General features: G+C 55.3%; 1 protein-coding gene across 2 annotated transcripts in view; it reads left to right on the top strand.

Moving 5' to 3' along the window:
- Nucleotides 1–26,446, top strand: part of AGPAT4 (1-acylglycerol-3-phosphate O-acyltransferase 4) — a 90,605-nt gene that overhangs the window by 56,672 nt on the left and 7,487 nt on the right. The window contains exons 3-7 of one of the 2 annotated variants that reach the window (XM_037126054.2): nt 3,836–4,005; nt 13,630–13,795; nt 14,070–14,223; nt 15,549–15,617; nt 19,073–19,148. In XM_037126054.2, the coding sequence (XP_036981949.2) occupies nt 3,836–4,005; nt 13,630–13,795; nt 14,070–14,223; nt 15,549–15,617; nt 19,073–19,148 (635 nt within the window). Of the gene's footprint in view, nt 1–3,835; nt 4,006–13,629; nt 13,796–14,069; nt 14,224–15,514; nt 15,618–19,072; nt 19,149–26,446 lie in introns of both variants that reach the window. The other variant, XM_037126053.2, reaches the window with a different exon arrangement.

A 26,446-nucleotide genomic window follows, 5' to 3' on the forward strand; every position in this document is an offset into this window, starting at 1 on the left:
CCACTAATTACCTGGTCTCATGTTTTCACTCCAGTTTCTAGGCGGGGCCGAGTGCCAGGTGGGCCCCTGTGGCGGAGGTGTGGGGCACGGCCCAGGTGCAAGGACAGGGAGAGGCCCAGTCCTCCGCCCGCAGTGCCGGAGAGAAAATGACAGCCGAGAGCTAGAAATGTCTTGACTTTTGCATTTTGGAGGTGCTTTTTTGTGGATAAGAGGCCTAATAGTTCACCTAAATGCTTACCAGTGAAAAGTTACGTTATAAAAAGCTATTACAAGTACATAATTATATATACTTAATGTGAGAGATCACGTGTAATTACACATGTGACCGAAGAATGGTTAGGATTAGGTAACGGTAATTAGGAAAGCGCCGTTTTCCTCTGTCGCCTCTCCCTCGGCTGGCGGTCGCTGACGCGTGTGCACCGGCGGGGCTCTGATCGGCGGTCAGATGCCCAGGCCTTTCCTGCAGGAAGCTGCCCCCCCCCCCGCCACGTTCTCCTGGGCACCTCTACCAGGCGGGCCACAGAGAGGAGGGACAGCAGCCGTGCTGCCGGGCTGGGAGGGACTCGGCCGGAGGGTTTGGTGGTGAAGGAGGGCCTGCCGGGCCACGAGAGGCCTCGGCGGTGGATTGAGCACTCGTTTCCTCCTCCGCCGCCACCACAAACACCAGCGGACGCCCCTCTGCCATCTTCCCCTCGTCCCCTGGCGTGTTTTCTGTTGCACAACAGCAGCCACAAGACAGACCCTGGCACAGACCCTGGTCCTCAGAGCCCCCGGGCCTGGTCCCTCCATTGCCCCAAATCCTAGGCAGCAGATTGGGATTTTGCACTGAAGGTAACTCCTCGGGCCACATGCCCTCCCTGGCCTTGACCAGCCCTAACTGGAAGTTGTCCCCAAGGGCCCCCACGTGGAGTTTGTATAACAGGCAGCAGCAGCAGCTGGCCAGAGCCAGGCGTGGGGGGACGGAGAAGTTACTGCTGCCGCTGGTCTCGGCCTCCCCTCCCTCAGGGAGCAGCAGTGGGAGGGGAAGACGGCAACATCTGGCAAAGTGAGCATTTGAACTTGGGACAAAGGTTCCGAGATTGCTGTATCTTATTGGAGAAGTCTTGGCCACAGATCCTGTCTGTTATGAGGGACTCACCGCACACCTCCGGGGAAAATCGCATTCCTCAGTCCTAGGGCCTCTGGAATTGGCGTGCCAGCCAGGGACTGGGGCTGAAGCAGGCGGAGGGACCTGTTACAGTAGGTGCGTGGGCTTCGGGGTGGGCAGTTTCTGTGTTGGAAGTTGACAGATCAGAGGCTGGGCGGGACCCGGGGACCACGCCTCCTTTTGAAACACTGAGCTGTGGCTTCCATGCCGGAAGAGGGGTCACCGCTCCCTGGCTTGGGCCCCGAGCATGTGCTCCATCCCCTGCTTTGAACAAACCCTGCTGTGTCTGGATTTGCTCTGGGGTTGGAATAAAGTGGCATGGCCAGAGGCGGGGCGGGGGGCCCAAAACGCAGGGCATCAGCCCCGTCTGCCGTCACAGTCACGTGGGAATGTTCGTGAGGACAGGGATGGACGCTGAGAGGTGGCTCAGGCCAGGACCTGGGTGACCTCTGAACCCGCACAGCCTGTGGGTGTCACCTCACTCGGCCAGTGAGATGAGGAAGCACAGAGGGGCCCTGGGACCGAGGGTCGGGCCGGGCCACTGCAGCATCTCTGCAGGTCCCAGCGACCCCTGGGCCTGCCGTCACTGTGCGTCTCGCTCCGAGAGACAGAGAAGAGGCCTGACCTAAGGCAGTGTGCGCTCTTGGTTGGGGGAGGGGTGGTGAGCAGAGCAGGACGACCCCCAGCCCCCTGCCTGGCTCGGGAAACTAGGTCCTTTCATTGCCCCAGTAGCATCTGACTGTAGGACAAACACTGGAATGTGCCCACAGGCAGGCTGGGGAGAGCGGAGGGGTGGCCCTGGGCCTCTGCCCAGTCCTCTGGGGCCATTGTTCATCCCATGGGGACCCAATGCCTACTCACCCCACGAGAGGCCAATGACAGGCAGACTGCCCCGCTTCATCCCACCCCGGGCTCCTGGACCCGGCAGGGCCCAGAGGGTCAGTGCTGGCCCCACAAAGGTCAGCAGTAACAGATGATCAGAGAGGGAACGTGTGGAGTTGCCCGAACTCTCCAGGGAGTGAGACTGTCAGCGGCCTCCCCATTCCAGGGGTGCTGTTCTTCTCCCCTTTCCCTTTTATGGACCTAAGGACCCCCAGCAGCCTCCCGGGCTGACTCAGCCTCAGGGCAGCAATCTCCTTGGCTCCCCAAATAATCACAGCGCACAGTAGGGCCAGGCCCAGGCGGCTGGAGCACGGGGCTAGCGCGGGCTCTGAGTCTGGGCTTCTCTGTACCTGGCGGCCTCTGACCCGGAAGTGGTCATATTCTGCCACTTTCCGAAGTGGCCCTCCTGGGTGGGGCCCTGACAGGGCACAGGTGTGCTCCAGCCTCCCAAACACCGATCTTTGTTCCTCCACTCGCCACGTCTGGGTGGCCGAGGTGACCACTTGTGGGACAGCTGATGCGGAGCTTAGCATTTTCTCAGCTCCAAGGAGCAGGCAGGCACTGTTCTTGTCAAGTGCAGGCTGTGCTTCGGTTTGTTTTAATCAAACACCGATAGGTGCCAAGTGCCTGCATTTGTTGGGAACTTACTATGTGACGTGCACAGAGCACCTACTATGCGTTGTGCACTTTAATTCTCACAGAGCTCGATGAGGCAAACCCGTTCTGAAGATTAGGACGCTGGCACTTCAAGGTTCACTTGTCCAAGGTCCCACAGCACTCACTGCGTAGAAACAACTGTAATGCCTTCTAGAGAGTTCCGGCACTCTGGTCCAGAAGCACCAGTCTCCGGCCTCGAGGAGAAAGTGTGCAAAGGCAGCCACTCAGGCCTTTCAAACACGAGGCTAGACCAAAGTTGGGGCCATGCCTGCCTCTGTGTGTGTGTGTGTGTGTGTGTGTGTGTGTGTGTGTAGGGGTGGTGCGTGAGTGAGCCCTCTGCTAAGCGTGTACCCCACTACCAGTGATAAAAACGGGGGACAGCCTTCCCAGAGGGCTCACACCCACCTGCCGCCCGCCAAACACCTGCGGCCTGAGCGGTGCATCTCAAAGCCTCTCTGTACCTGTAGGTTTACTCACTGACGTTTGTTCAGCCGTTTTTTCTGTACACTTCTTCTACACACAGGCTCTTTCAGAGGCTGCCTGGTTGGGAGTTCACTGTTCACTGGGTAAAGTCCATCAGTCATTACGGCCTGGGAAAAGACTTTTCCATCTTCACCGGCTCCTAGAAAGACCGTTTTCATACTTGCACGCAGGCCCGCAGTGTAGCAGCTCGAATTGTCCCCCACCCTTGAGGCGCTGGGGCTTCTGCCTCCCGCCTGATTATTTTAGTTATTCCTGGTGCACCCAAGTGGCGCAAGCGGGGGAGAAAAACTGGGTACCCAGTGTCCTTTGACAGAGTTTGTAAGTATCCCCACCAGTCACCTCCTGGGATACTGGGAGGTAAGGAGTCTGTTTACCATCTCACTGCCTTTCAGGGTTCTGTGCGCACAGGGCAAGGATTCCTGATGGATTCCGGCTCCCTGATCAATTTTCCCCAGAGGCCCTTCGCTGGGGAGTGCAAACAAGCTGCTTGTCCTCTCCAGCTCCTCTCCTTCCCAGCCGCCTGCAGGGGGGTCTTCTTTCCCCTCCTGCTCCAGGACCCTTTCTGGGACTGAGGTCTGGCGGGGGCGGTGAGCGGGTCACCCGGCAGGGCGCCCCCGTCACGGAGGATGCGTGGGGTAAACCTGTGTCTGCTGTGGTCTCCTGCAGAGCTGGTCATGCTGCTGGAGTGGTGGTCGGGCACCGAGTGCGTCATCCACACGGACCCCCAGGCCTACCCCAGGTTCGGGAAGGAAAACGCCATTGTCGTTCTGAACCACAAGTTTGAGATCGACTTCCTCTGCGGCTGGAGCCTGGCCGAGCGCTTCGGGGTTCTGGGGGTAAGTTGGACGCTCCGTTTGTTCGCCCTCCTGACACCTTTCCCTGGCTCACACCGCAGTGCGCCTCTTGCTTCGGGTACACAGAATTTGCCAGCGTTTAATGGAGTTCCCACCAGAGCCAATGTGTTTGACTGCCTCGGCCCACGAGGCAGTCAACGGGGTCCGCCGATGTACCTGTAACGGATGAAGGGGGATGGGACAGGAGGCGCGAAGAATGGCAGCAAGACAAAGGATTCTGATCAAGCTGCAAATTTTATTTCAAAATGGAGGGAGTTATATAGAGGAGGGCAGTGGAGGGAAGTGCAGTGGATAGGTGGCTTCAAAGCGTGCTCTAGCCTGCAATTGGCCGGGGGGGTGCATGGCGGGCGCGTGATCAAGGCACTGATTGGTGTGCCACCCGCATGTCCAGGAGGGGGCGTTCCATGGCTCCTAACCGCAGCATCCTGTTATTCAGGCGCAACCTTCAGGTCGGATTGTATCAGCCTGTTTCAGGCTTATCCCAGCCCCCCAACATCTCCTCCCTTATTTTTATTTTTAAGGTGAGGAGTGGACATTAACCGGCTAGGGGAGGCAGAGGTCTGGCTCCTCCTGAGCTCGTCCCGAGCTCTGAAGCACCCTTTTCGGAGGAGAGGGTTGGGGCGCTGACCTCTATGCAAGCCGACTTGCCTTTTTATTGCTTTGAGGACGAGGAGAATGTAGATAGGGTAGACTTTAACCGGCTGGGGGAGGCAGAGGCCAGACTCCTCCTGGGCTCATTCTGAGCTTTAGGGTACCTTTTGGGAGGAGAGGAGTTGGGTACCAACCTCTTTGCAAGTCAGCTTACCTCTCAGGAGACTTGAAGTGGCCGTATGTACAGGCCTCTCCTTGCAGTGCTTTGCCTTGCACCCAGCGGTGTCTATCACAGCTACTTGGCTGTGAAGCATATCTTCGAGGGTTATGCTGCTCCCGCAGGAGGGGAACCTGGCAGGAATCGTGGGCTAGCACCCCAGCGGCTGTATGGCTCAGAGTCCGCTCCATGTTCCAGCATTTCTAATTGTTGATAGTGCACCTGAATAGGTCTTCCTAGTACACTGTTAAGTTGGTCTTTGACTAAGTTAGTTATACGTCTAAGAATCCAGGGGGCAAAGGAGAGGATGAGGGTGATAGAAACTAAAGGTCCTAAGAGGGGAAGGGGGTAGGGGAGAATTCCGTTGAGTCCACCCCAAAGGGTGTGTTCGGAAAGTTCTTTTCCTTTACAGACGCAGGGTTGTCCAAATAGGGCGAGGCAGGGGTTTTGGGGTGGTCCTTCTCGTCCTCCGTCTGTCTTTAGGTATGGGAGTGTTCCGAGTAGTATAATGATGTTTATTCGGTGCGTTCTGTTTCCTGTAATAGAAAGGAGAGAGAAGTCCCTCAGGGAGTATGGCTTATCCCTGGGTTTGATTAGATGCCGGAGCAGAGGCGAACATAGTCACAGAGCTCTCCTTGGCGGGTGGCATTTTGGCAAGTGGGGTTGGCATTTTCATAAGCTAAGTGTTTAACGAAAGCGTTTTTACTTTCGCCCGCGCCAAAGAGCCTCTCAGCTAATTCCTGTAAACGACTTATAAAATCACTGTATGGCTCATCTGGGCCTTGTCTTATTTTTTGCAAGAGAAGTGGTTGCGGTACCTTTTTGTGGAAGGCGCCTCCATGCTTTAAGACCCGCGGACTGGATTTGGGTTAAAAGTCCGGGGGGAAATTGAGCTTGTCTCTCATTGCTTTGATAGGGGGCGGAGCCAAGAAACTTAAGGATGGTCCAATTTTTAGAGGAGGATTTTCGCATATAACCTTCAGGTCGGATTGTATCAGCCTGTTTCAGGCTTATCCCAGCCCCCAACATTTGACCATCTGCTTTTCCCTCCAGCTTGGAAGGAGGGTGAGCCTCTCCCCACGAGCAACAACAGTGTCCACTCTCTCAGCGGTGTCTGGGCACCAGGCACTTTACACGTGGTCCGTCCATTTACCTTACAGATGCGTGTGTGTGAGCAGGCGATACACACCCTGCATTTTAACTGTGTTTTTATTTTTCAATCTTCACTGAGGATATGTTTATTGATTTTTAGAGAAAGCAAAAAAAAAAAAAGAAAAGATGTGAGAGGGGAACATTGATCCTTTATTGATTCTTTGCCTCCCATAGGCAGGACTCGAACTCACAACCTTTTGCTGTAGGGACAACACTCCACCCCACCCGTCACTCGGCCAAGGCGCACCTGGCTTTTTAAAAAGCCAGGGTTGAACGTGGGCTCAGGATCCCGCAGCTGCTCTGCAGGTTTGGGTTCGAGTCCATCTCACCTGACACTGCTTCATGTTCTCCACCCCCATGGTCTGGTTTCGCGGCGAACAGGCCGCACTCACCTCTAGGTTTTCATCTCCGGGGCTTCAGAAAGTTGGTTCCCCCAGGGAGAGTCTGAACAGCAGAACTCGGAATAAACAGGAAATTCTGTTTCCCTCCAACTGGTTTGACTCCTCGCCTGCCTTTGGGTGCGGTCCCCTGAGTGGACCCTGGTCACCATCAGCAGGCCCGCAGTGGACTGTGTGCTGGTAATGAATCAAGTCACCTCGGGCTCTGGGGGTGCCAACAGGAGCTACGTGGGGCTTGGCCTGGGGCTCCGAGATGACTCCCCACAGACAGATAGGGGGCTGCTCTCTCCACACTTGTCTTTGGCGGCCCCTGCAGACAAAACCAGGGTGTTCACAGTGCAGGAACCTGAAGGCCTGGCGAGCAGATGGGTCCGGAGCCCGAGGGGCAGGTGCCCTGGGGGCCAGTATACCTGGTCCCCGAAGTGCCTAAGAGCCTCCGGGTCGGCAGCAGAGGGTGGGGCCTGTCTGCCAGGCCTGTTTGGGACGACCCTCGGCTGAGGGGGACGAAATGCCCGTGAGACGTGTATTTTTTTCAATTTGGAGCAAAAGCAGAGAGAAGGACATTTGCACCAAACGCATCCCATTAACGTCTGTGGGACAAACGATGGTCGTCGTTAGGCAGTTAAACCACCCAAAGGCCGCCCAGCCCTACAGTTTTCCGGGAGGTGCAGCTGCAGCCTAAGTCACTCCGCCCCAGGGCTCCTAGCAACCTGGACTGCCCGTGGTGCCGGCACCGAAAGGACTTGTGGGAAAGGACCCAGCCTCCTGCCCGTGGTCACCGGCAGGCGGTTCCGTGTCTTCTCTCCAGCCCTGACTTGGTGTCCGTGTGCGTGGGTGTACTCCTGCACTTTCCCGGGAACGGAACCGAACCCCGTGGTGTCGACCTGCCTGTGCCCCAGCCTTCACTTCCCACGGGCACACCATGTTGCCAGGACCTGGTCGCTTACTCAGACAAAAACTAACGGCGAAGGCCATGTGTACAAGGGGCGTGTGTGTGGCCACCGTACCTGGAGCCTGTCCTTGGGTGAGGACCAGTTTTCGGGGGGCTCCATGCAGTGCAACGCAGGCAGGCCTCAGCCCTTTGTCCAGGACGACGCATCTCCCCTGCTCGCCGGAGCTGGGGGGCCCTGAAAACCGCAGAACTATGGTGAGGGCAGAGAGGGGCCGCACAAGACACTGTCCCCGGTCCCCAAGCACTGGACAGACGGCCGAGCTGGGGACGCACAAATTCTGCTGAAGCAAAATGTGGAGTGGCAGCAGGTGCCACCAGGGGACCTTGCCGGGGCCAGCAGCTGGGGGGGAAGCTGTCTGACCCCGAGGGACATGTCCTGACTACGGGCAGGGAACAGTTCACCATCTGTGTGTCTCCAGGAGCAGTGGAGGTCAGGTCAGGGCATGGCCACTTTCCAAAGTGACCCGCCCTTGGAAGGCATGGAAAGGGCATCTCGTTATAGTCACTGTCAGCGGCACCTGGTATCTCAAATGACCTTCACGCAAGTCACCCGAGTCATCTCCTTACAAAAATAACGCATGACGGCGAGTCCCCTCCGCGGTCAGGAGGGCTTGCTCTGCGAGACGAGATGGGAGGGGGGTTCCTGACGGGGCATCCTCCTGCACAGGTAACGGCCCGAGCGAGTGAGGTCTGCAGACGTTCTCCGGGCCCAGCCTGGGGCCCGTGGGCCGCAAGCAGCCCAGGATGCCTACGCACGCAGCCCAACACAAAATCACAAATTTACTTAGGATGAGATTTCTTTGCAGTGTATGTCACGTGTGGGCTGAGACACTCTTCTCCTCCCAGTGTGGCCCAGAGATGACGGAAGGTTGGTCACCTGTCAGTTTCCAAGGGCCCGTGTGGTCCCTGCAGGCTTTGGGCCCCTCCGACCGGTCACTTCACAGTGCGGACTGGATCTGTCCTGACGGGCTGAGTGAGACGCAAGGACAGGGAGAGCGTGTCACTAAACGGCCAAGTGAACCGGCCTGGGCGACGTCTTCATCCCAGGAGCATGGGTGTGCGGCCCCGGAAGGTTACTGAAGATCACGTTTGCCCGGCTTCAAGCAGCGCCAGGCCCCGGCACGGCCGCATCCCAGCTGTGGGTGTGGCTTGGTTAACCGCAGGCCACCTGGGCCGCTTCCCTCAGTCCGTCGGGAAGCCACGTAGAGCCGTTCCGTTGGCAGCACAACGGGCCCCAGATGTCTGGATCCCGGCACAGCCGGGCCGGGCCTCACCAGTGAGGGTGGGGAGGGGGCTCTGCCCCTGTGCCGCATGCTCTCGGACCCCTTCCCTCGGGGCCTCTTCTCCAGGTTCCCCCCTGACCTGGTGCCTGGCCTGGCTTCCCCTACAGTGTGTGCTGCGGGAGAGGAGGAAGCACCCAGGGCCGAAGCCACAGCCTTCGAGTAACCGCATGGGTCGTACCCCATTAGCAAGAACAGAGTCCAGGAGCCCCCGGGTGGGAGCCCCAGGAGGCAGGCTTGCAGGGCAGGCGTGGGGCCGCCTGCCACCCCACACCGGGGTTAGCGGGAGACCGACATGTTTCCCGCTCAGGAAGCACCACCGAGGGGATCCGCTGCAGCTCCACCTGGAGACAGATGGCATTTGTGCTGCATTTCTTTGTCCCTGGAGGCGAGCAGCGTGACTGTCCCTAAGCAGAGGGCGCTCTGTGGGATGCCATCGGCACCGGAGAACTGAGGATGATAGCAGTCGTCATGAGTCCTCGGAACACTTCTCCAACAGGCGTGCCTTGGGGTGTTCCCTGTGGCAGACCCCCTGCTGGACCCTATGCACACACAACGGTGGATCGAAAGATACAGTCCCCTTCGTACGAAGACGGTGGGGAAGGGTGCTCGGCCTGCCACACAGCGGGGGTCGCCACGGGCCACGATGCGGGGAGCGTGTTGGCTGCAGGCTGCGGGGAGTGGGAGGGCGGGGGTGGCACCGGGCAGCCCTCCAGCGGCACCGGGAAGCGTGGGCTCGGGCTTCACTGAGAAGTCCCGAGTCAGACCCTCGACGGCCCGCCCTGCCGTTTCACTGCCTTGACTCCCGGCAGCACCGTTAAGGAGCAAGGCCCGTCCCCCCTGCATCGTGGTCCAGGCGCTCACTGCAGCAGCACAGCCCTGGCTTCCTCCCCCTCTTCCTACACCCCCCCACACTGGCACCGCCACCGCAGCCCCCATTGTCACACCTGCAGCTGTCCCCTCTGCCTGTTCGAGACCCACAGGCAAGGAGGTGCTGGGCCAGGAACGCCCTCCCATTGTCCTCTGCACTTGGGGAGCCTGACCGCCCACCCTGCCCTGGCATGTCTTCTGCTGTGTCACCCTCGTCCTGGGCCACCCAGGGAGGGACTTGGGCTGCCGTTCGGAACAGAAGGAATCACCAGGGTCTGCATCCAGGGACAGGGAGCAGGGCCTGGGCAGTGAGCACCTCCCATCTGTTTTGTTCTGGAGCCCTGACCCAGGGGCCCGAGACCTCCTGTTTGTCTGCGTTACACACTCTCCCGTGGCCATGACTAGTTGCGGAACATCCTTCATTTTGTTTCCGGCTCTTGAGACTGGCCGAGTGGTGTTGGGTCTCCTGCATTTTCTCCTGCAGCATCAGCAGAGGGAGATGTGTTTTCTCACACACGAGAAAGTGTGTGGTGAAACATAGAAATGAAGATCTCAAGGAGGGTTAGCAACAGGGGAGTGGGAGGAGGAGAAGGGGGGAGAAGGTACAGAAAATAAGTAGCATAGACAGTAGATAGAAAATAGATGGGGGGGGGGCAAGAATAGCATGGGAAATATAGAATCTAAAGGACTGGAGACACATGGTCATAAACTAAAGGGGAGGTAATGGTGGGGATGGGGGGGTAGGGTGGAGGGGAATGAAGGGGGGAATAGAACAACTGTAATGGCATAATCAATAAAAAAATTTAAAAAATAAAATAAAATAAATTAAAAAATTCACTGGAAAAAAAAAAAGAAAGCGTGCGGCGTAAGCAGAGTCGGGCCACGTCTGTGTGACCCTCATTGGCACGAGCTGAGTCTGTCACCTTCTGCTGCGCACACGCCCCTGGTGAGTTACTCGGAGCTCCCGTCTGGTCTCCTGCAGTTACTACGGTGAAGGAGGTTCCAGTCTCGGCCGCTCGTCCTCACCCCTCCACCTGATGGAGAGTGTGTCTGTTCAGCTACTGTGTCACCGAGTTTGGGGCAGAGACATGCCACAGACATGGCTGGCTGTTCCTCTCTTCCCACTGCACTTCGAGCCCCTCTGGCCATGGATGACCCTGCCCATCTCTGTGTGCCCAGCTCCAGGCACACGCCCGCACGGGGGAGGTATTTAATAAGTAACCGTCTGTGGCACAGACAGGACAGTTTTGAGGTTCACGTATCACACGTCCAAACAGGCTGAGCTGCGGGCGACTTGCCGGGCCCCAAGGACCACCGGCTGGTCTCCGGCTTCAACGTCTGCGACTGTCTCTCGAGCTCAGAGTCGAGAAGGAATTCAGAGGTGACCTGCGGATGTTCCAGCCCGCTTCACGCTCAAGTCTCACCTGTCTTCAGAGTTTCACTTAGGACACCCCGTCCAGACATTTTACGTGTTTGGTAGAAATAAATAAACCGGGTGAACCCCAGTGACTGACTCGTGGCTGCACCGGTGACCCTGCAGGAACGGCCACCTGTTTGGAAGGAGGCAGCAGCTGGATGCGGGGCCGACCGGGGCACTGGTCTCAGCCCCCGACTGTGCTCCCTGCCGTCTCCCCAGAGCAGTCGGGGGGGGGGGGGGGGGGGCGTCGTGGAACTGGGACTGACAGCAGTGCCCTCCGGGTGCCAACCACGACACAAACCCGCCATCGATGCTTCGTGGTTCCATCGCGTCAGCTGGTGGCGGCCCTGTCACAGCCGTCCTTACCTGGAGAGTCCTGATCCCACCCACGTCACCTCACGGAGATGAGAGCCACCCTGTCCCGGTTGGAGTTTGCGGGGTCTCTGTGTGTCCTTAAAGCAGCTCTTTCCAGCAGCCTGTGGGCGCTGCGTGGGGGTTGGCCAGTGGGCCGGCGGTGCCCACTCCCGGGCTTGTGACAGGTGCAGTCTGTTGTCATTACCACACGCGGAAGGAAGTGCGGCTTAGGGAACGGGCCGCATTCAGAAACGTTCAGCCACGTGGTTCCTCGGGGGGTGACAGTAGCTACACACTATTTGACACCCACGTGTCAGGGTCTCAACTCTGCACTCTGGCGTGTTTCCACGTGTTAAATTCCAGGGCCGCCCCCCGCCAGGCCCCACAGCTGTGGCTCAGAGCACGCGGTCCCCTCGTGGCAATGAGGCAGGTCATCTTTTATAACTTTAACAGTGCCATGTTATTTTTGGAGTGAGTTCAGGTATATGTAATTTTTAAAAATAGCCTTCACCTATCAAGGAGGCAGGGCTAGTTCATCGGTGAAGACTCTGGGCTTTGTTTTCATCTCAAAGGTTGTAAGTAGGGAGGTGACAGGAATGACGGAAGCAGGGCACAGGGGGCCACCCCTGCTGACAGAGCGGGGCTGAGGGGCTGAGGGGGGGACGCCCCACCCGTCCTGGACCTTCTGCAGGCGCCAGTCAGCTCAAGACGTCACGCACCTGGATCAGGGGCTTCCACCCTGAGAACATGCCTGACCTCAAAGGACCACAGGGCTGCAGCCGGGTCCCTCCACAGCGGTGGCCCCAATGGCCTCAGCATTTCTGGGCTGTCGTCTGGGGTTGCCACACGACCAGTGAAGCCGAGACGTTCTCAGCAACGATGTTCATGGCGGAAAACCAAGCCAGGCCTCCCGGTCATCTCCCCTTTTCTCGGGGATCCAAGCCTTCGCAGAAGCCCCAGAACGCTTGCACCCCCCGAGTGACCTCTGAGACACCTTGCCCAGAATGGGCTCATCTGTCCACACTAAGTTAAGGGGCCCAGGGGACCCTGGGCTGACGTCACTCGTGGTCACCCTGCAGACTGAGCGTGTTGCCCTTAGAGCAAAATGGGGAGTCCGGTCAAAGAGGAAGAAACGATGGCTGTTGGGGAGGGGCCCAGCATCTGACCTGGGACAGTCATCAGCGTTGGCCGTGGACGTCAGCCTCTGACAGACCAGCGGCCTGGTTTCTCAGCCTCCCCTGCTGTTTGCTGTGTGATGCTGCACAAGCCACTTAACATCCCTGAGCCTCTGTTGGGCCACCTGTGCCTGGTGTGAGGGAAGCCCTCACCTCACGCGTGACGAGTCCTTGGCCCACGGGCACCGTAAGGCTTGTTCTCGGGAGAATTCGCCTGTTGGATTTGTCAGGGGTACAAATAACATGGAGACACTAACCCTGAAAGGTCCTTCCTCCTTTGGGGAACGTATTTAAAAAAAACGGTAAAGAGAACAATGGCTGTTCGCCTCTGCACAGGGTGGGGGGGCGTGGCCTTGTGCCTCTGTGAGCTGGGACTTTGTGACTATCGCCGAGGTGACAGGGATCTCGCCTCTGGGCCCTGTGGGTTCCATAACCAGACACACCTGTCACCAGGAGCCCAGCTCAGGCCACCCTGACTGTCCATGTCACCACCTCAGTCACCTGTGCCATTGGCCAGTGATGGCTATTTCACAGAGCATCTTGGCCAGTTCCAAAATTAGGGGAGAAAATTTTGGAACCCAAATTCACTGTTAAAAGGCTGTTTCTGTGTCTCCCCCGCCTGCACCCTGCCCCCACTGGGTCCTGGTCTTCCCAGACTAGGGGCAGCCATGCAGCCTGGCGCAGCTGGCCAGGGGCCCGTGCCAGCAGCCCAGGGCACCAGCCTGCCAGTGGGCCAAGTCCTTGGGCCTTGGGCCAGCCTCAGCCTTCAGGAGATGCTGGCAAAGGGACAGGTGGTGAACTTCCTGGTGACCTGGCACCCCACTCCCTCGTCTCTGAAAGGAGGGCCCTGTAGAGAATGCAGGTGGCCTGGGGGTCGAGGGAGGTCGATGGGAAGAGCTGGTCAAGTGCCCTTGCAACTCACGATGGGCTCAGTGAGCACAGGCGATGGTGACCACTGAGACCCTTAATGTTCCTGACCATCCCGGTGCCCACGCAAACGCCCACCCTCCCCGCCCCACAGGGCTGACTTGACACAACCTTGACCTCTGGCTGACCAGCAGGGAGTGCCTCTTGCTTTTCTGGGCTCTGGACAGTCCCCTCAGGCGTTTAGAATGACTGCTCATCCTCTTTTTCTGGGGCAGTGGGACGGTATGATGCCCTCTCCCTGACACCCTGCCCTGGGCCCCTCCTCTGCTCCAGGGCTCCAAGGTCCTGGCCAAGAAGGAGCTGGCCTACGTCCCGATCATCGGCTGGATGTGGTACTTCACAGAGATGGTCTTCTGCACCCGCAAGTGGGAGCAGGACCGCAAGACTGTCTCCAGGAGCCTGCTGCACCTCCGGGATTACCCCGAGAAGTACTTCGTACGTAAGGCCCCCACCACCCCTGCACCTAGTGGTCCATGCGCCTACCCAGGGTGCTCTTGTCACATCCACGCACACTCACACTCACACACACACACACACACACTGGGGAGCCAGATGTCCTGCGCTGAGCTGTGGGCAGAGGACAGGCACAGCTGTCAGTCATCCCGCTCTGGCCACGCCCCAGAGGCTTCCCCGGGAACACGTGTGGCTCGGGCATGCGATGGGGGAGGGCGTGTGGGACCGGGACACTGCGTGACCCTGGCCTGTCCCTGCAGTTCCTGATTCACTGCGAGGGCACGCGGTTCACGGAGAAGAAGCACCAGATCAGCATGCAGGTGGCCCAGGCCAAGGGGCTGCCCAGCCTCAAGCACCACCTGCTGCCGCGCACCAAGGGCTTCGCAGTCACTGTGAGGAGTCTGAGAAATGTAGGTAAGGAAGACCCCGGGCCCGGCGCCTCACTGCAGCAAGGAGAACGAGCCCACACCCGACAGGCACTGCTGGGTCCCTGGTGGGGCTTCTTCGCCAGCCAACCCCAGGAGCACGTGCACACCTGGTTAGCCAGGGGCCAGGCACCTGCGTGGGAGGTGTGGCCACTGCTTGCCTGCCTAGCACATGCAGATGCTCACACTCACAGAGGCAACACTGCCCTCCACTGCTCAGCACCGGTACTGCATGGCTGTGCACCTTGGGGAAGCCAGGCGTCTCCTGGGTCCACTGTGGCCCCACATGCTGTCTTGTTTGCATTTCCTGCTCATCTGCTGGCACCACTACCCCCAGATGATGAACTCTGTGACCTGGTCATGTGTAGCCGCTGGCCCTCTTGAGTTTGGAGCCCTAAGTCACTGTAGGTGAGAAAGAAAGTAGCAACCATAACTGCTGCTCAACCTGTCCCTTCAGGTCAGAGGTGCCATTCTTCGTTCTCTTCCTGCCAGGGGACCGGCTGTCCTCCCAAAGTCCCTCATCCCTCCTCTCCAAAGGGGCCAGAAGGGCAGAGCTGGGGGTCCGGGGCAGCTCAGCCGCCCCCACAGCCCTCCTGGTGTCTGGCTGGGTGTAGGGGCAGCTGGGCGCTACCCCAGAGAGAAGAGACGCAGTGGTCGAACAGGGCTTTGGCCTGGCCCGCAGGCCTCCTCTGTGTCCCTGGGGGCCCCCCATGCTCAGGGGTTGGGGTCCGATGCTGTGGTGTGGACAGTGAGTGGCCTTCTGGGGCATTGCCCACCCCAAGTGGTAAAGTCCTCATGTTCGTTTCTCAGCTACATGTCGAGGGAGCAGAGCTCCGTGCCTTAAGAATGCCCAGCACCCTTCTGCCGGGCCTCGCCGCCCTGCTTTTCTCGGGGAAAAGTGCCCCTCAGGGCTGTGCTGCCATGGCTCAGACAAGCCCTTAGCACACCTCCGACCGACGGGCCTCACTGTTGGCCCGTTTAAACACTGGTGTGTGCTGTTGGACACCCAGGTGGGACATTGGAGGCTGCCTCCCACTCCCCTGACCTCAGCAACGCCCTGGTTCTGGCCCTAAGTCCTGGTGTGCTTTTCTGGCTACACAGGGGGGCGTGCTCGACCAGGGCACTGGGTCAAGGGCAGAACAGCACGGAGGAGAGACCGTCACCCAGGCTCCACCGTGACCTGCTAGCACTTGACGCTTGTTTTCCAATGTGTGTGTCTACAGAACCAGCCTCGGTGCACACGCTCTATACTGCTTTGTATTTGTTTTATTTTTTTATAGTTTCAGCTGTATATGACTGTACACTCAATTTCAGAAATAACGAAAACCCAACCCTGCTGGGAGTCCTGAATGGAAAGAAATACCACGCAGATTTATACGTCAGGTAAGTGGGGGCGTTTCCTTCCTGGGAAAGACAGTTCCCATCCCTGCCTGAACGAGGCTCTGACGGCCGGCACCCCCTCCCAGGGAGATCTGCCCAGTGTCTTCCCAGCCCCCGTCTGCAGTCGCACCGTGCACGCGAAAGACACGTGTCCCGGTGGGGACGCTCGGGAGAGCTTTGCCCCCTCCCAGTCCTCTCTCGCCAGTGCCTCCAGATCATGGCACCCAGGCTGGGCAAACAGAAGTTGGTGCTTTGCGGTCATTTGAAGACCACGTGTGAAGGGGTTGTTTTCTGGACCCCTGGTGGGACAGAGACGTGCACGCGCGATTTCCGTGGGGGCCTGGAAGCCCAGAGCTGCTCTAGCGGCATCTCGCCCGAGAGGTCTAGTCCAAGCTGGTGGGGTTTGGTTGGAAACACCTCACAAGGTGTTGGACATGCCAGTTCTCTCTGCCAGCTCAGCGGTTCGAGGAACGGCTGACCTTGAAAACCGCTGGAAGATGGCACCGGACAGTGAGACAGTGGTGACTCATTCCCACATTAACACCCCACATGACAGGACTCAGACTGGGTTTTTTTATGACCCGACACACCCAATGTTGGAGAGCTGACCAAGTACTCTGTGACATCCTGATGATTTTTTTTAATTTATTTTTTATTGATTATGCTGTTACAGTTGTTCTATTCCCCCTTCATTCCCCTCCACCCTGCCCCCCGTCCCCACCATTACCCCCCTTTAGTTTATGTCCATGTGTCTCAAGTTCTTTAGATTCTATATTTCCCATACTATTCTTGCCCCCCCCATCTATTTTCTATCTACTATCTATGCTACTTATTTTCTGTATCTTCTCCCCCCTTCTCCTCCTCCCACTCCCCTGTTGCTAACCCTCCTTGAGATCTTCATTTCTATGTTTCCACTCCTGATCTAGCTGTCCTTTTAGTTTGCTTTCATTTTAGGTGTGGTTGTTAATAACTGTGAGTTTGTTGTCCTTTCACTGTTCATGTTTTTTTTAACTTCTTTTTCTTAGATAAGTCCCTTTAACATTTCATATAATAAGGTTTTGGTGATGATGAACTCCTTGGATTTGATCTTATCTGAGAAGCACTTTATCTGTCCTTCCATTCTAAATGCTGGGTAGAGCAATCTTGGTTGTAGGTCTTTGGATTTCATGACTTGGAATACCTCTTTCCAGCCCCTTCTTGCCTGTAAGGTCTCTTTTGAGAAATCCGCTGACAGTCTGATGGGAACTCCTTTGTAGGTGACTGTCCCCTTAGCTCTTGCTGCTTCTAGGATTCTCTCCTTCATTTTAATCTTGGCTAATGTAATGATGATGTGCCTTGGTGTGTTTCTTCTTGGGTCCAACTTCTTTGGGACTCTCTGAGCTTCCTGGATTTCCTGGAAGTCTATTTCCTTTGCCAGATTGGGGACATTCTCCTTTATTATTTGTTCAAATAAGTTTTCCACTGGTGGCTGTTCCCTTCCCCCTTCTGGTACCCCTATAATTCGGATGTTGGAGCATTTACAGATGTCCTGGAGGTTCCTAAGACTCTCCTCATTTTTTTGAATTCTTGCTTCTTGACTCTTTTCTGTTTGGCCATTATTTGCTTTCTTCTGGTCCACTCCATTGATTTGAGTCCCAGTTTCCTTTTCATTGCTATTGGTTTCCTATGTAATTCCATTCAATTAGTTTTGCCTTCATATGTTTGTCTAATTTGTGGCTATAATAAACCAGTTCTGTGAGGATACTGATCACGAGGATCCTGATCACCAGTGTTTTAAACTGTGCATCTGAGAGATTTTTGTTTGTTTGTTTTAAGATTTTATTTATTTATCTTTAGAGGGGAAGGGGGGAAGGAGAAAGGGAGAGAAACATCAGTGTATGGTTGCCTTTCGTGCGTCCCCTGCTGGGAACTGGCCTGCAGGGAACCAGCCTGCAACCCCAGTATGTGCCCTGACTGGGAATCGAACCACGATTGTCTGGTTCACAGGCCTGTGCTCAATCCACTGAGCTACACCAGCCAGGGCTGAGAGTTTTGCTATTTCTTCATAGCTTAGATTTATAGTCTCTTGGGCTTTGAGATCTTCTTGAGCCATTTTTGGTCTGTTTGCGCCCATTAGTATGAGGAGCGGAGCCTTGGACTCCCAGGTCGCTGGATTATGACGCTGTATGTGGGGGCGTGGTCAGAGTGGGGAAATGGCGGCCCCCTCAGCTGTTTCTCACAGCTGGGTGAAGAGCAGAGCCTTAGGTTGTTCACTGGGGCAGGGCCACTTAGGTTGCTGGATTATGACTTGGTCAGGCTGAAGAATTTGTTATCAGACTTCTGAAAAGTTCAATTTTCTGTGTTCTGGCTATGTTTTCTATTGCTATTACTTAGTTGTCTCTAAACTTGGTTATTTGAGGAAGCACGACGTCTCCACCTATGCCTCCATCTTGGCAGAAGTCACTAATACCCCGATTTTTTTTTAAGACCTCAGAAGTGCTAAGTGACAACACAGCGTAAGGAAAATTCAGGGGCTGGTCACCCACCCAGGCTGTGGGAAAAGCCTGGACCTTGCACTGACGGACAGCAGCCCAAGTTAAATGGTTTTCTACCCCGAAGCAACTCTGGTTCTCCCTTAAAAACAAGAAAGAAGCAGCATAATTATCATTGTTTTCTCCATCGATGCCACAGTCAACTGTCTGCCCTATCACTGTGCGTAAGGCCCGGGGACAGGAAATGCACCCACCTTCCTAAAGGAGGCTGCCCCCTGGGTTCCGACAACACCCGGCAGGAACTCCACTCGGGGGGCCAGCAGGGCCAGGGTGTTTGGGGGAACCTCGAGCAGTCAGTGTGCAGGGGGACCTCTGCTCCACCAGGCCCTGCTCAGGCCCCGTCCCCCTCGGCGCTCAGGTGCAAGCCAGGGAGGGGCCCTGCAGCCCTGTCCTGGCCGCTCTTGGACACACCCACACCTCAGCCCTTGCCAGCACCGCCAAAGGCTGTCTCGAGCGTCCGAAAGGACACACACCGGGTCCTTGCACTCTGCGAAAGCCTCCTAGAGTCTGCCCCAGCGCTGCCTGAGAGGCTCTGGGTCACTGATGGGGGACACCTGGTCCTTAGCGTCGGCTCGTTACCTGGCAGGGGAAAGTACCAGCACCTTCTCAGCTGGACTCTGTGCTCCCCAGGCTGTCTCGTGTGGAAACTGAGGCAGCTGCCCTTGATGGGCCTCTCCGTGGCGGGGGTGGGAGGAGGGAAGGGGGTGGAGCCTGCTCGGTCCTTCTGCCCTGGGCCAGGATTTCACTCCCGCCTGGGTTCCCCCATACAGATGGGGGCTCCCCCTCTCCTGGCAGCTGAACTACCCTCTTCACAGCCTCATGACCCAGCCACCTGCAGAGGCCGCAAGTCCGCGGCGTGGTTGTTTTGAAGTCACGCTCAGGGGGCCTGGCCCCGGGCTCCCGCCAGCTCTGCTCTCTGCCTTGCAGGCGGATCCCCCTGGAAGACGTCCCCGAAGACGAGGAGGAGTGCGCAGCCTGGCTTCACAGGCTCTACCAGGAGAAGGTCAGAGCTGCGCGGCGGTTCTGCGGGCTCCAGGCACCCACCTGGGGGGGCAGAGTGCGTGTGCGGTGCGGGCCTCGGGAGTTGGTTGCAGCGGGCTGTCCCTGCGGGGGCGAGGTCTCATACCCCCGGTAGTAACGGCCCTGGAGCGGACCTTCTCCTCAGCAACAGGGAAGAGGGCAAAGTATGTTTTAAGGGGCACCACAGAAAGCACGCAAGCATTTGACGGGTTTGGTGAACAAAGGACACGATGGCCCAGCGGCCCCTGGCCGTCTGCCTGCCTCTCTCCTAAAGCAGCGCATTCTTGGGGGCGGGGCGTTCCCTTCAGGGGCGCACAGGCCTTGCTGGCTCCTAGGTCTGCAACCCTGTTGCCCGTGTGGTCTCAAAGCATCGCGAGCATAAGCAGGAAGGCACTCAGGAGGTGCAGCCTGGCCGGTTCTGTCTCTGCAGTGCCCACCCGCCCCACCCCCTGCCTGGGGTGGCCCAGGGCCCCCCATTCTCTTTCCTTCCTCTGAGCACGGCCTTGCCTTTCACTGGGTTCTCTCCTTCAAGACGTGTGCGGGGCAGAGGGAGCCTGACTGTGCTGGGCCCGATGGCCCAATCTGACGGAAGGAGGCAGGTGTGGCTTCCGCCCGGTGAGGAAGGCGTTTCATCGCCAGGTCTCACCGCCCAGGAAACACTGAGTTCTGGTCCATCATACACATTAGCCCCAAACCGGCTCATTGTCTAGAACCAAAGACATTCAGCCATTCTGCTGTCCCCTCCCCAACTTCCAGACACCCAGGCTGCCTGGGCCTCCTCCACAGGGGAATGAGAACTCGAGACCTCGCTCGAGAATGTTTCGGGACCTTGGTCCAAGTTGCCACGACCAGACGGAGCAGAGGCGCTCTCGTGAGGGTACTTCCGCAGGGAGCTCCGAGACTCTGTCAGCTTCTGTCTTTCCCACAGGAGCGACTTTCCCATGATGCCTTTGCCATGCTGCTCCCAGAACATGCACATCAGGCCTCTTTTCCGGATGGTTCTGGGCACAGCTGTCCAGTCTCCCCCAACACTAGTAAGCAGGGACTAGTCACCTGTCAGCAGGACAGGTGGCTGTGTGAACACCTGGGCCTCGAGCTCAGACTGTTTGCAGGAGGCCGAGGTGGCACTAGGGGATGTGTGCTTCCGGGGTGGCCGCTGAGGGCTGGGGCTGTGAGCGCCCACCTTTTTACCGCGGTTCCAGTTCTCAGGGTCCCATGCTGCTGGGCGCCTGGGCCCAGAGGGAAACACAGTGTGAGTTCTTCCCCGCTGGTTCGCTCACGAGGCGGCGTTTTCCTCGTGCTGGTTTCACGAGGGCGGCAATGCTCAGCAGGTGAGCTGCCAGAATCCCTAAAACGTGCAACACCTGACTGTTCAGTCTGGGGCACTGAGGTCTCCTCCCCAGATTTGTCAAATAGAAAAATGACAACAGCCAACACAACGGCAGCCGCCTGGTGAGAATGAATCAAAATGATACATTTTTTTTGTCAGATCAAAAACTCTCATATATATTTTGGTGTGCCACAGAATTTTAGTAATTAGTTTATGGGTGTTGTGAAATGAAAATGGTTGAAAATCGCTGGTTTAGGTGATGTAAAAGTGTCACTATTTGCAAAAAGAAAACCATGCCCAGAAAAGTCTAAGAAATGAATCCCTTTGTAAAGAGCCACAAAAACCAGCAGCAAGTGCAGCCTGTAGCCCCTAAAGGCAAAGGGGCTTGCCGTCCACTGGCGCACCTGCGTGGGGGCAGGTGGGGCGCGGTCACTGCGCACCGAGCCCTGGGCTTCAGTGAAGGGGCTCCTTTCCTTCCAATGGTCTCAGGATGTTTCTCTCTCAACTACATTCGCATTAAAATGACAGCGTTCAATTTGGAAGGGGTTCCCCAAGCAGCCACCTAGTTCTTAGGTTAGTTAAATCAAGGTCTGGAAAAGGATGTGATGTACCCATGTCTCCCAGCTCTCCCTTCAAGGCTGGGGGCTGGCAGCCAGGTCCTCTCTCCACCAGGGCCAGGACGGCCGCCCGTTCCCTGGGAACAGACCCGGAGGCTGGCTCTTCCCCGTAGGCACAACCACTGCCCTGGCGTGAATCGGCCTCTGGGAGGGAAGTGCTGTTGCTTCGGGCCCGCCCCGTTTTCCGGGGGGCCTCGGTGGGTCTGGGACCTCACAGGCCCCAGATCTTGGTGCCTGCCAAGCTTGCTGCAGTGGTTCCCTTTAAACCTCACTTCCCTTTGGTGCACAAGTGAAGTGTCTGCCAAGTGCAGGAGGGGTGGTGGGCGCCAGGAGAGGTGAGCGACCTTGTATTCTTGTTCAAGCCGCGACATACCTAAAAAGAAACCCACTCTCCCCAACCCGCATTCAAACACCCTCTCCTGCAGGACGGCGTCGTTTCCAAGCACAGGGCCAGCCTCTAGGTGGAGCAAACCTGGCATTACAGGTCCACGTGGGGGAACCGTTTGCACCCTCCCCTGATCCTGAGGGACCAGAGCGGTTCCCAGATCAACTCCATCCCGGGTTGAACCTCTAACCCCAGAGCCACCTGGGGACGAGAAAGGGGTTCACCGGGGAGTGGACCATAAACCCCTAACGGGGCAGGTCGTGCAGGTGCTCAGGCCCCAGAGCTCCAACGTCCAGGGAGAGGTTGGTGTTTGCCCCACGCGGGCCCTGCCTGCTGTTCGTATCTAGGCAACTAGGTTAACGCACCTTTGGAATAACCGCCCTGTAGCGCACAGGTGGCAAACCCAAGGCCCACGGGCAGAATCCGGCCCGGCACCTTGTTCCTACCCGGTGGCAGCGCCAAGCTCCTTGCCCCTAGTTTAGTAGTTACATAGACACAGTCCTGAAGTCACATTCGACTCTTTGAAGGCCACTGAGAGGCTGGCATGGCCCCCGGTGAAAATGAGTGTGACCCCCCTGCCCTCGTGAGCATGTGATGCGTTACATGGGATAATCCTGTCATCCCAGCCCCGCCCACTCTCTCCCACCTCCCCGTGAACTTCCTTCCCTTCCCCCCTTAATTCCAAAGGCGTAGAAGCTGCGGCAAACCGCCATTCTTCGAGGCATTTTCTGTCTCTGGGAATCTTGCTTCCAGGTGCGTCCTGTTTGGCTCGGTTCTATAAAACTTCTCTACAGGTTTGGACGCTCTCACATCCGCACACCTCTCCCCAGAGCCGTCCTACTTTAACTCCTCACTTGTAGCTTAAAGCTTCTCGGCTTGCAGCCTGCAGTTTGCGGGATCAGAAGGGTCACACAGGAGCCACTCGGTGAAAATTTTAAAGTGGGCTGCCTTGGGGCGTGCAGGGTCCCAGGAGGCCAGGTCCAGGTGGCTCTGGGTGGGACTCAGCCAGGGCAGGGGGGTCTCACAGCTCTGGAGGCGGGGTCTAGGAGTCCGAGCTCAGGGTGACAGCTCAGTCTGGTTCTGGTCCCAGCCCTCGTCCAGGCTGCTGTGTCCTCACTCAGTGGACAGAGGGAGGGGGCTCTCTGGGTCTCAGGACTAAGGGCACTAACCCTGACCATAAGGCTCCACCGATGTGGACCCAGACTGGCAGGATCCATGTGTCGTGGCTGCGAGAAGCAAATTCACATGGACTGCAGAGTCCTGCGGAGAAAAGGGGACGGCACGGCCACTCTCTAAGTGAGAGAGGGCCCCGACCCCCGCCTGGATAGGCTTTTATTGCTTTTCTGGGCACATTAAATGGAGGATGGTCTTCATTTACTATGCACAGGATCACTGCAGGTGATTACCTTTTACCAATAACAAAGGGAAGAATGTTGCCAATTACTTCAAAGAGAAGGATGTTGCAGACCAAGGGGAAAGGTGGTTGAACTGGTTACACTGCACACTTGGGAGGTTTAGCACAGACTTTAGGAAGTTACTTTAAAGATGGTCCCTATACTTCACCCTCCTGGCCTAATCACCTCCCAAAGGCCCCGCCTCCTGCCACAGTGACCTCAGGAACCCAGTGTCAGTGCATGAGGTCTAAGGCCCTGCACCCCTTTGTTATAGGAAAACGAAGCAACCAGACACCGAGGGATTCTGGGGTACGAGGTTTATTAACGTGCACGGGCCCAGAGGAGTCAGTCTCCAAATTCTGAGCCCCGAACAAAGGATTCTTGGGGTTTATATAGCCTAGGGGTCTTCCTGTCTACGTGGCAAAGCGGGATACAGAAGCGGAATGCGGTAATCAGGTCTATCTACGGGGCAGAAGCAAAGTACAAAGGCTAAATGTGAAAATTAGTTCTATCAGCGGGGGTGCTAGTCCCAGTCCTAGTGACTATCCTGCTGTTTGCTTTTCCCAGACGGCCTTATCGCTCTCCCAGGGCGCCTGGGGTTTTGGGTGAACAAAGGTTTTCCAAAGCTTCCCACATCATTCCCCCCTTTTATGCTAAACAACACTAGTGCTTGTTTTAGCGTAACAATATTCTTGTAGGAATAAACAAGTCCTTTCTTTTCCTGGATTCAGAGTACTGATGAGGTTTCTTTTCTCATCATTTTTCTTCTCTTGTGATCTATTATTAGGGAGGGGTTCTGAGGCCTTTTTCTTCTTTTGGACGATTATATATTTCTCTGTAGAACTACTTACCTAGTTCTAACAAAGCAAGCAAAGATTTAGAACAAAAAGAATATAGATGGCGTAAAGACCAGGTATTTCCCTTGCTATCGCTTATAATTCCAGTTCTATTATTGTAAAAGAGCAGTCAGAAACCAAGTTTTTCAACTTAAAATACTTTCATGTCTTTGCTCCCTACTCGCACTGTCCCAACTCCGGGTACTATAAATCAGGAAAGAGTACACATCTGTGTTTCAGGTCGCTGGCACCGTCAGCTGAATCAGGCAGGATCTCTAGTTAATCTAAAGTTATGTGGCATTCTTTCACGGTCTACTGGCAAGAGTTCTTTTGTACTAAGTTCTAGTCAAAGTCTCTCTTGCTTTCTAGGCCACTCGACCAAAGGAGGCCCCCAAAATTGTGTGGGCTTCTTTTATTAAAGTTGCAGGGGTCCTCACTTTGCCTTAAACTGTGTGGCTCCTTCTTTCACCTGGGTAGTTATCCTCTCATGTCCTGGAGCCGATCTTTTTAAAGTTTTTATACAGGCCTCTCTCCTTAGGGGCTCTGCTCTTAGTTACATCTTGGGTAAGTGACTTCATTCCCCCAGCTCTAAGCCTGGCCATACTATTCAACACATCTATGAAATTAGCCAAAGGCCACAGACATGTCAAATAATTACTCTAGAGGCCAGGGGCAAAACCGTTGCTATGCAAAACAGCTCTCAATGGCCCTGCTCCATTCGTCTCTTCCCCCTGGGGGGGTGAGGACATCTTAATATTTCTTGGACACCTTAAACTCCGGACCCTACCCTAAATCTTTTCCGGGGGCCCCCCCTTGGCTGCACCCTGTATCAATATTCTTCCTTTTAGATTTACACCCACTTTATAATCATATAAAGGAAAATGGACGAAGGTCTCATCTTCGTGTGACTTCTTCTGGCTGGAAATGGATGCTGTCCTACCTACCGCTGGGTCAGGGGTGCCCTGAAAAGGGGGGGTGCCGAACGGAGGGAGTCCTTCCTGTAAGAGGAAAGACCTTACAGGGTCCTGGTCAGTTGGCTGTCACCTGGACGTCACAGGCTTGGTGTCCAAAGGCTGGCATTACTGGACTGTTGGCATACTGGTCAGATTGTATTCTGGAGGTGACAGATTAACCAAGAAATTGGAAGTACAATTAAATTATAACTATTGACAAAGGCAAACACTTCAATAAAGAATGGCTTATCTAGTGGAGGGTGCACAAGGCATGCTATACCTATCCAAGACTCTTGTGGCCTATAATATTTCATTTGGGCTGAGGGGAATACATTAAGATTTCCCTCCTTTCAGATTTTTGAGCCCTTTCTGTCCAAGCTATCAAGGCAGAAAGGGGAAAATCAGTTCTAAAGTGAAGCCCACAGACTGCCCTAACCTTTTATTAACTTAATTACTTAGTTTAACTAAACTGTTGATTTTCAGGAGGGCGATGATGAAGATGGGCTTCTTAAGTGAGGCTTATATTGTTACTAATTACTCATAGGCATAGGCAGGTCATAGGCACACACCCTATGAAAACAGAAGAACATACAGGTTAATTCACACAACAATCTCCAAACCAGTCTCTGCATCTATGAGACTGTCTTTTGGGAAGACATTCCATTGCAAGGTTCTCTGCACCTGTAAATTGTACATTTTTAGTGATATCACAAACCTGGTTTCAATTCTTTAATGAAAACAAACTTTCAAGACAGTTAGCTGCATCATTCTGATGTCCAATACTGAGCATTGTGATTTTCTTTGAACTACAATTTTTTTCCTTAAGATCACTCTCACTGTTATTACAGGGACTATTTTGGGTCCCACTTTTGATTTTGGCTGTGCATTTGCATAAACACACCAAGAGCAGCCTGGATCACTTTTGATCCTTAAGTCTGCTTTGCTGGAACTTACACAGGGAACCTTCAGATTGACTTCTCAGTCCTCCCCTCAGGGCACAGAAGCAGAGCCACACATCTGCCATCTGGCTTCACCTGTACCAGTCGTTTCACTCAAATCTTTGAGCCTCTATTGTGCCTACAGGTCCCTTTTTAGCTATCTTTCAGGAAAGCAACCTTCCTTCCTTCCCTGGAAAGACTGGTATGAACCGCACAACCAACCAAAGTACCAGGCTTTTCTCATGGGCTTTCACTAGCTTCACAGGTCAATCCCAGTTCCTCAGGGCTTTCTGGTAATGACCAGAACCTATATATGCCTCTTTCAGGCACGACATTCTAGTCAAAGTCCTGGTTAACAAAACTACTATTAATAACTGGTCTTACTGGTTTTAGGCAAAGAAACCTTATGTTATCATTCACTGCTTCAGAGTGCCAAATTCTGGAGGGATCAGGTAGGGAGAAAAATACAAAGCGTGATGGAAAATCCTTTTCCTTCTGATACCAACTAAAATTGCATCTCTATGCTTTATATTTTTATTATTAATTTTATATAATTATTTTCTAAAACATTTGCAAATTTTCATAATCTTTTATATACTTTTTTCTATTTGCACAGCTTTTTACAGACTTTCTGTAATATTTTTAAAACTTTTACATTTTTTCATATATTTTTTATTTATAAATCTTATACTTTCTATTGTTTATTTTCTTACAGAGTATGAAGTTTCAAACTTTTCTGGAATCTTCCATTTCTTTTCTCAGAGTAGATATAGAGCAAAACCCAAAACACAGAGTTCTGAAACAATACACAGGTAGAGGCATTCTCTT

The sequence above is a fragment of the Artibeus jamaicensis genome, unplaced genomic scaffold (assembly GCF_021234435.1).
Source record: "Artibeus jamaicensis isolate MK-2021 breed Jamaican fruit bat unplaced genomic scaffold, CSHL_Jam_final contig_497, whole genome shotgun sequence".
In the NCBI taxonomy this organism is placed as follows: Eukaryota; Metazoa; Chordata; class Mammalia; order Chiroptera; family Phyllostomidae; genus Artibeus; species Artibeus jamaicensis.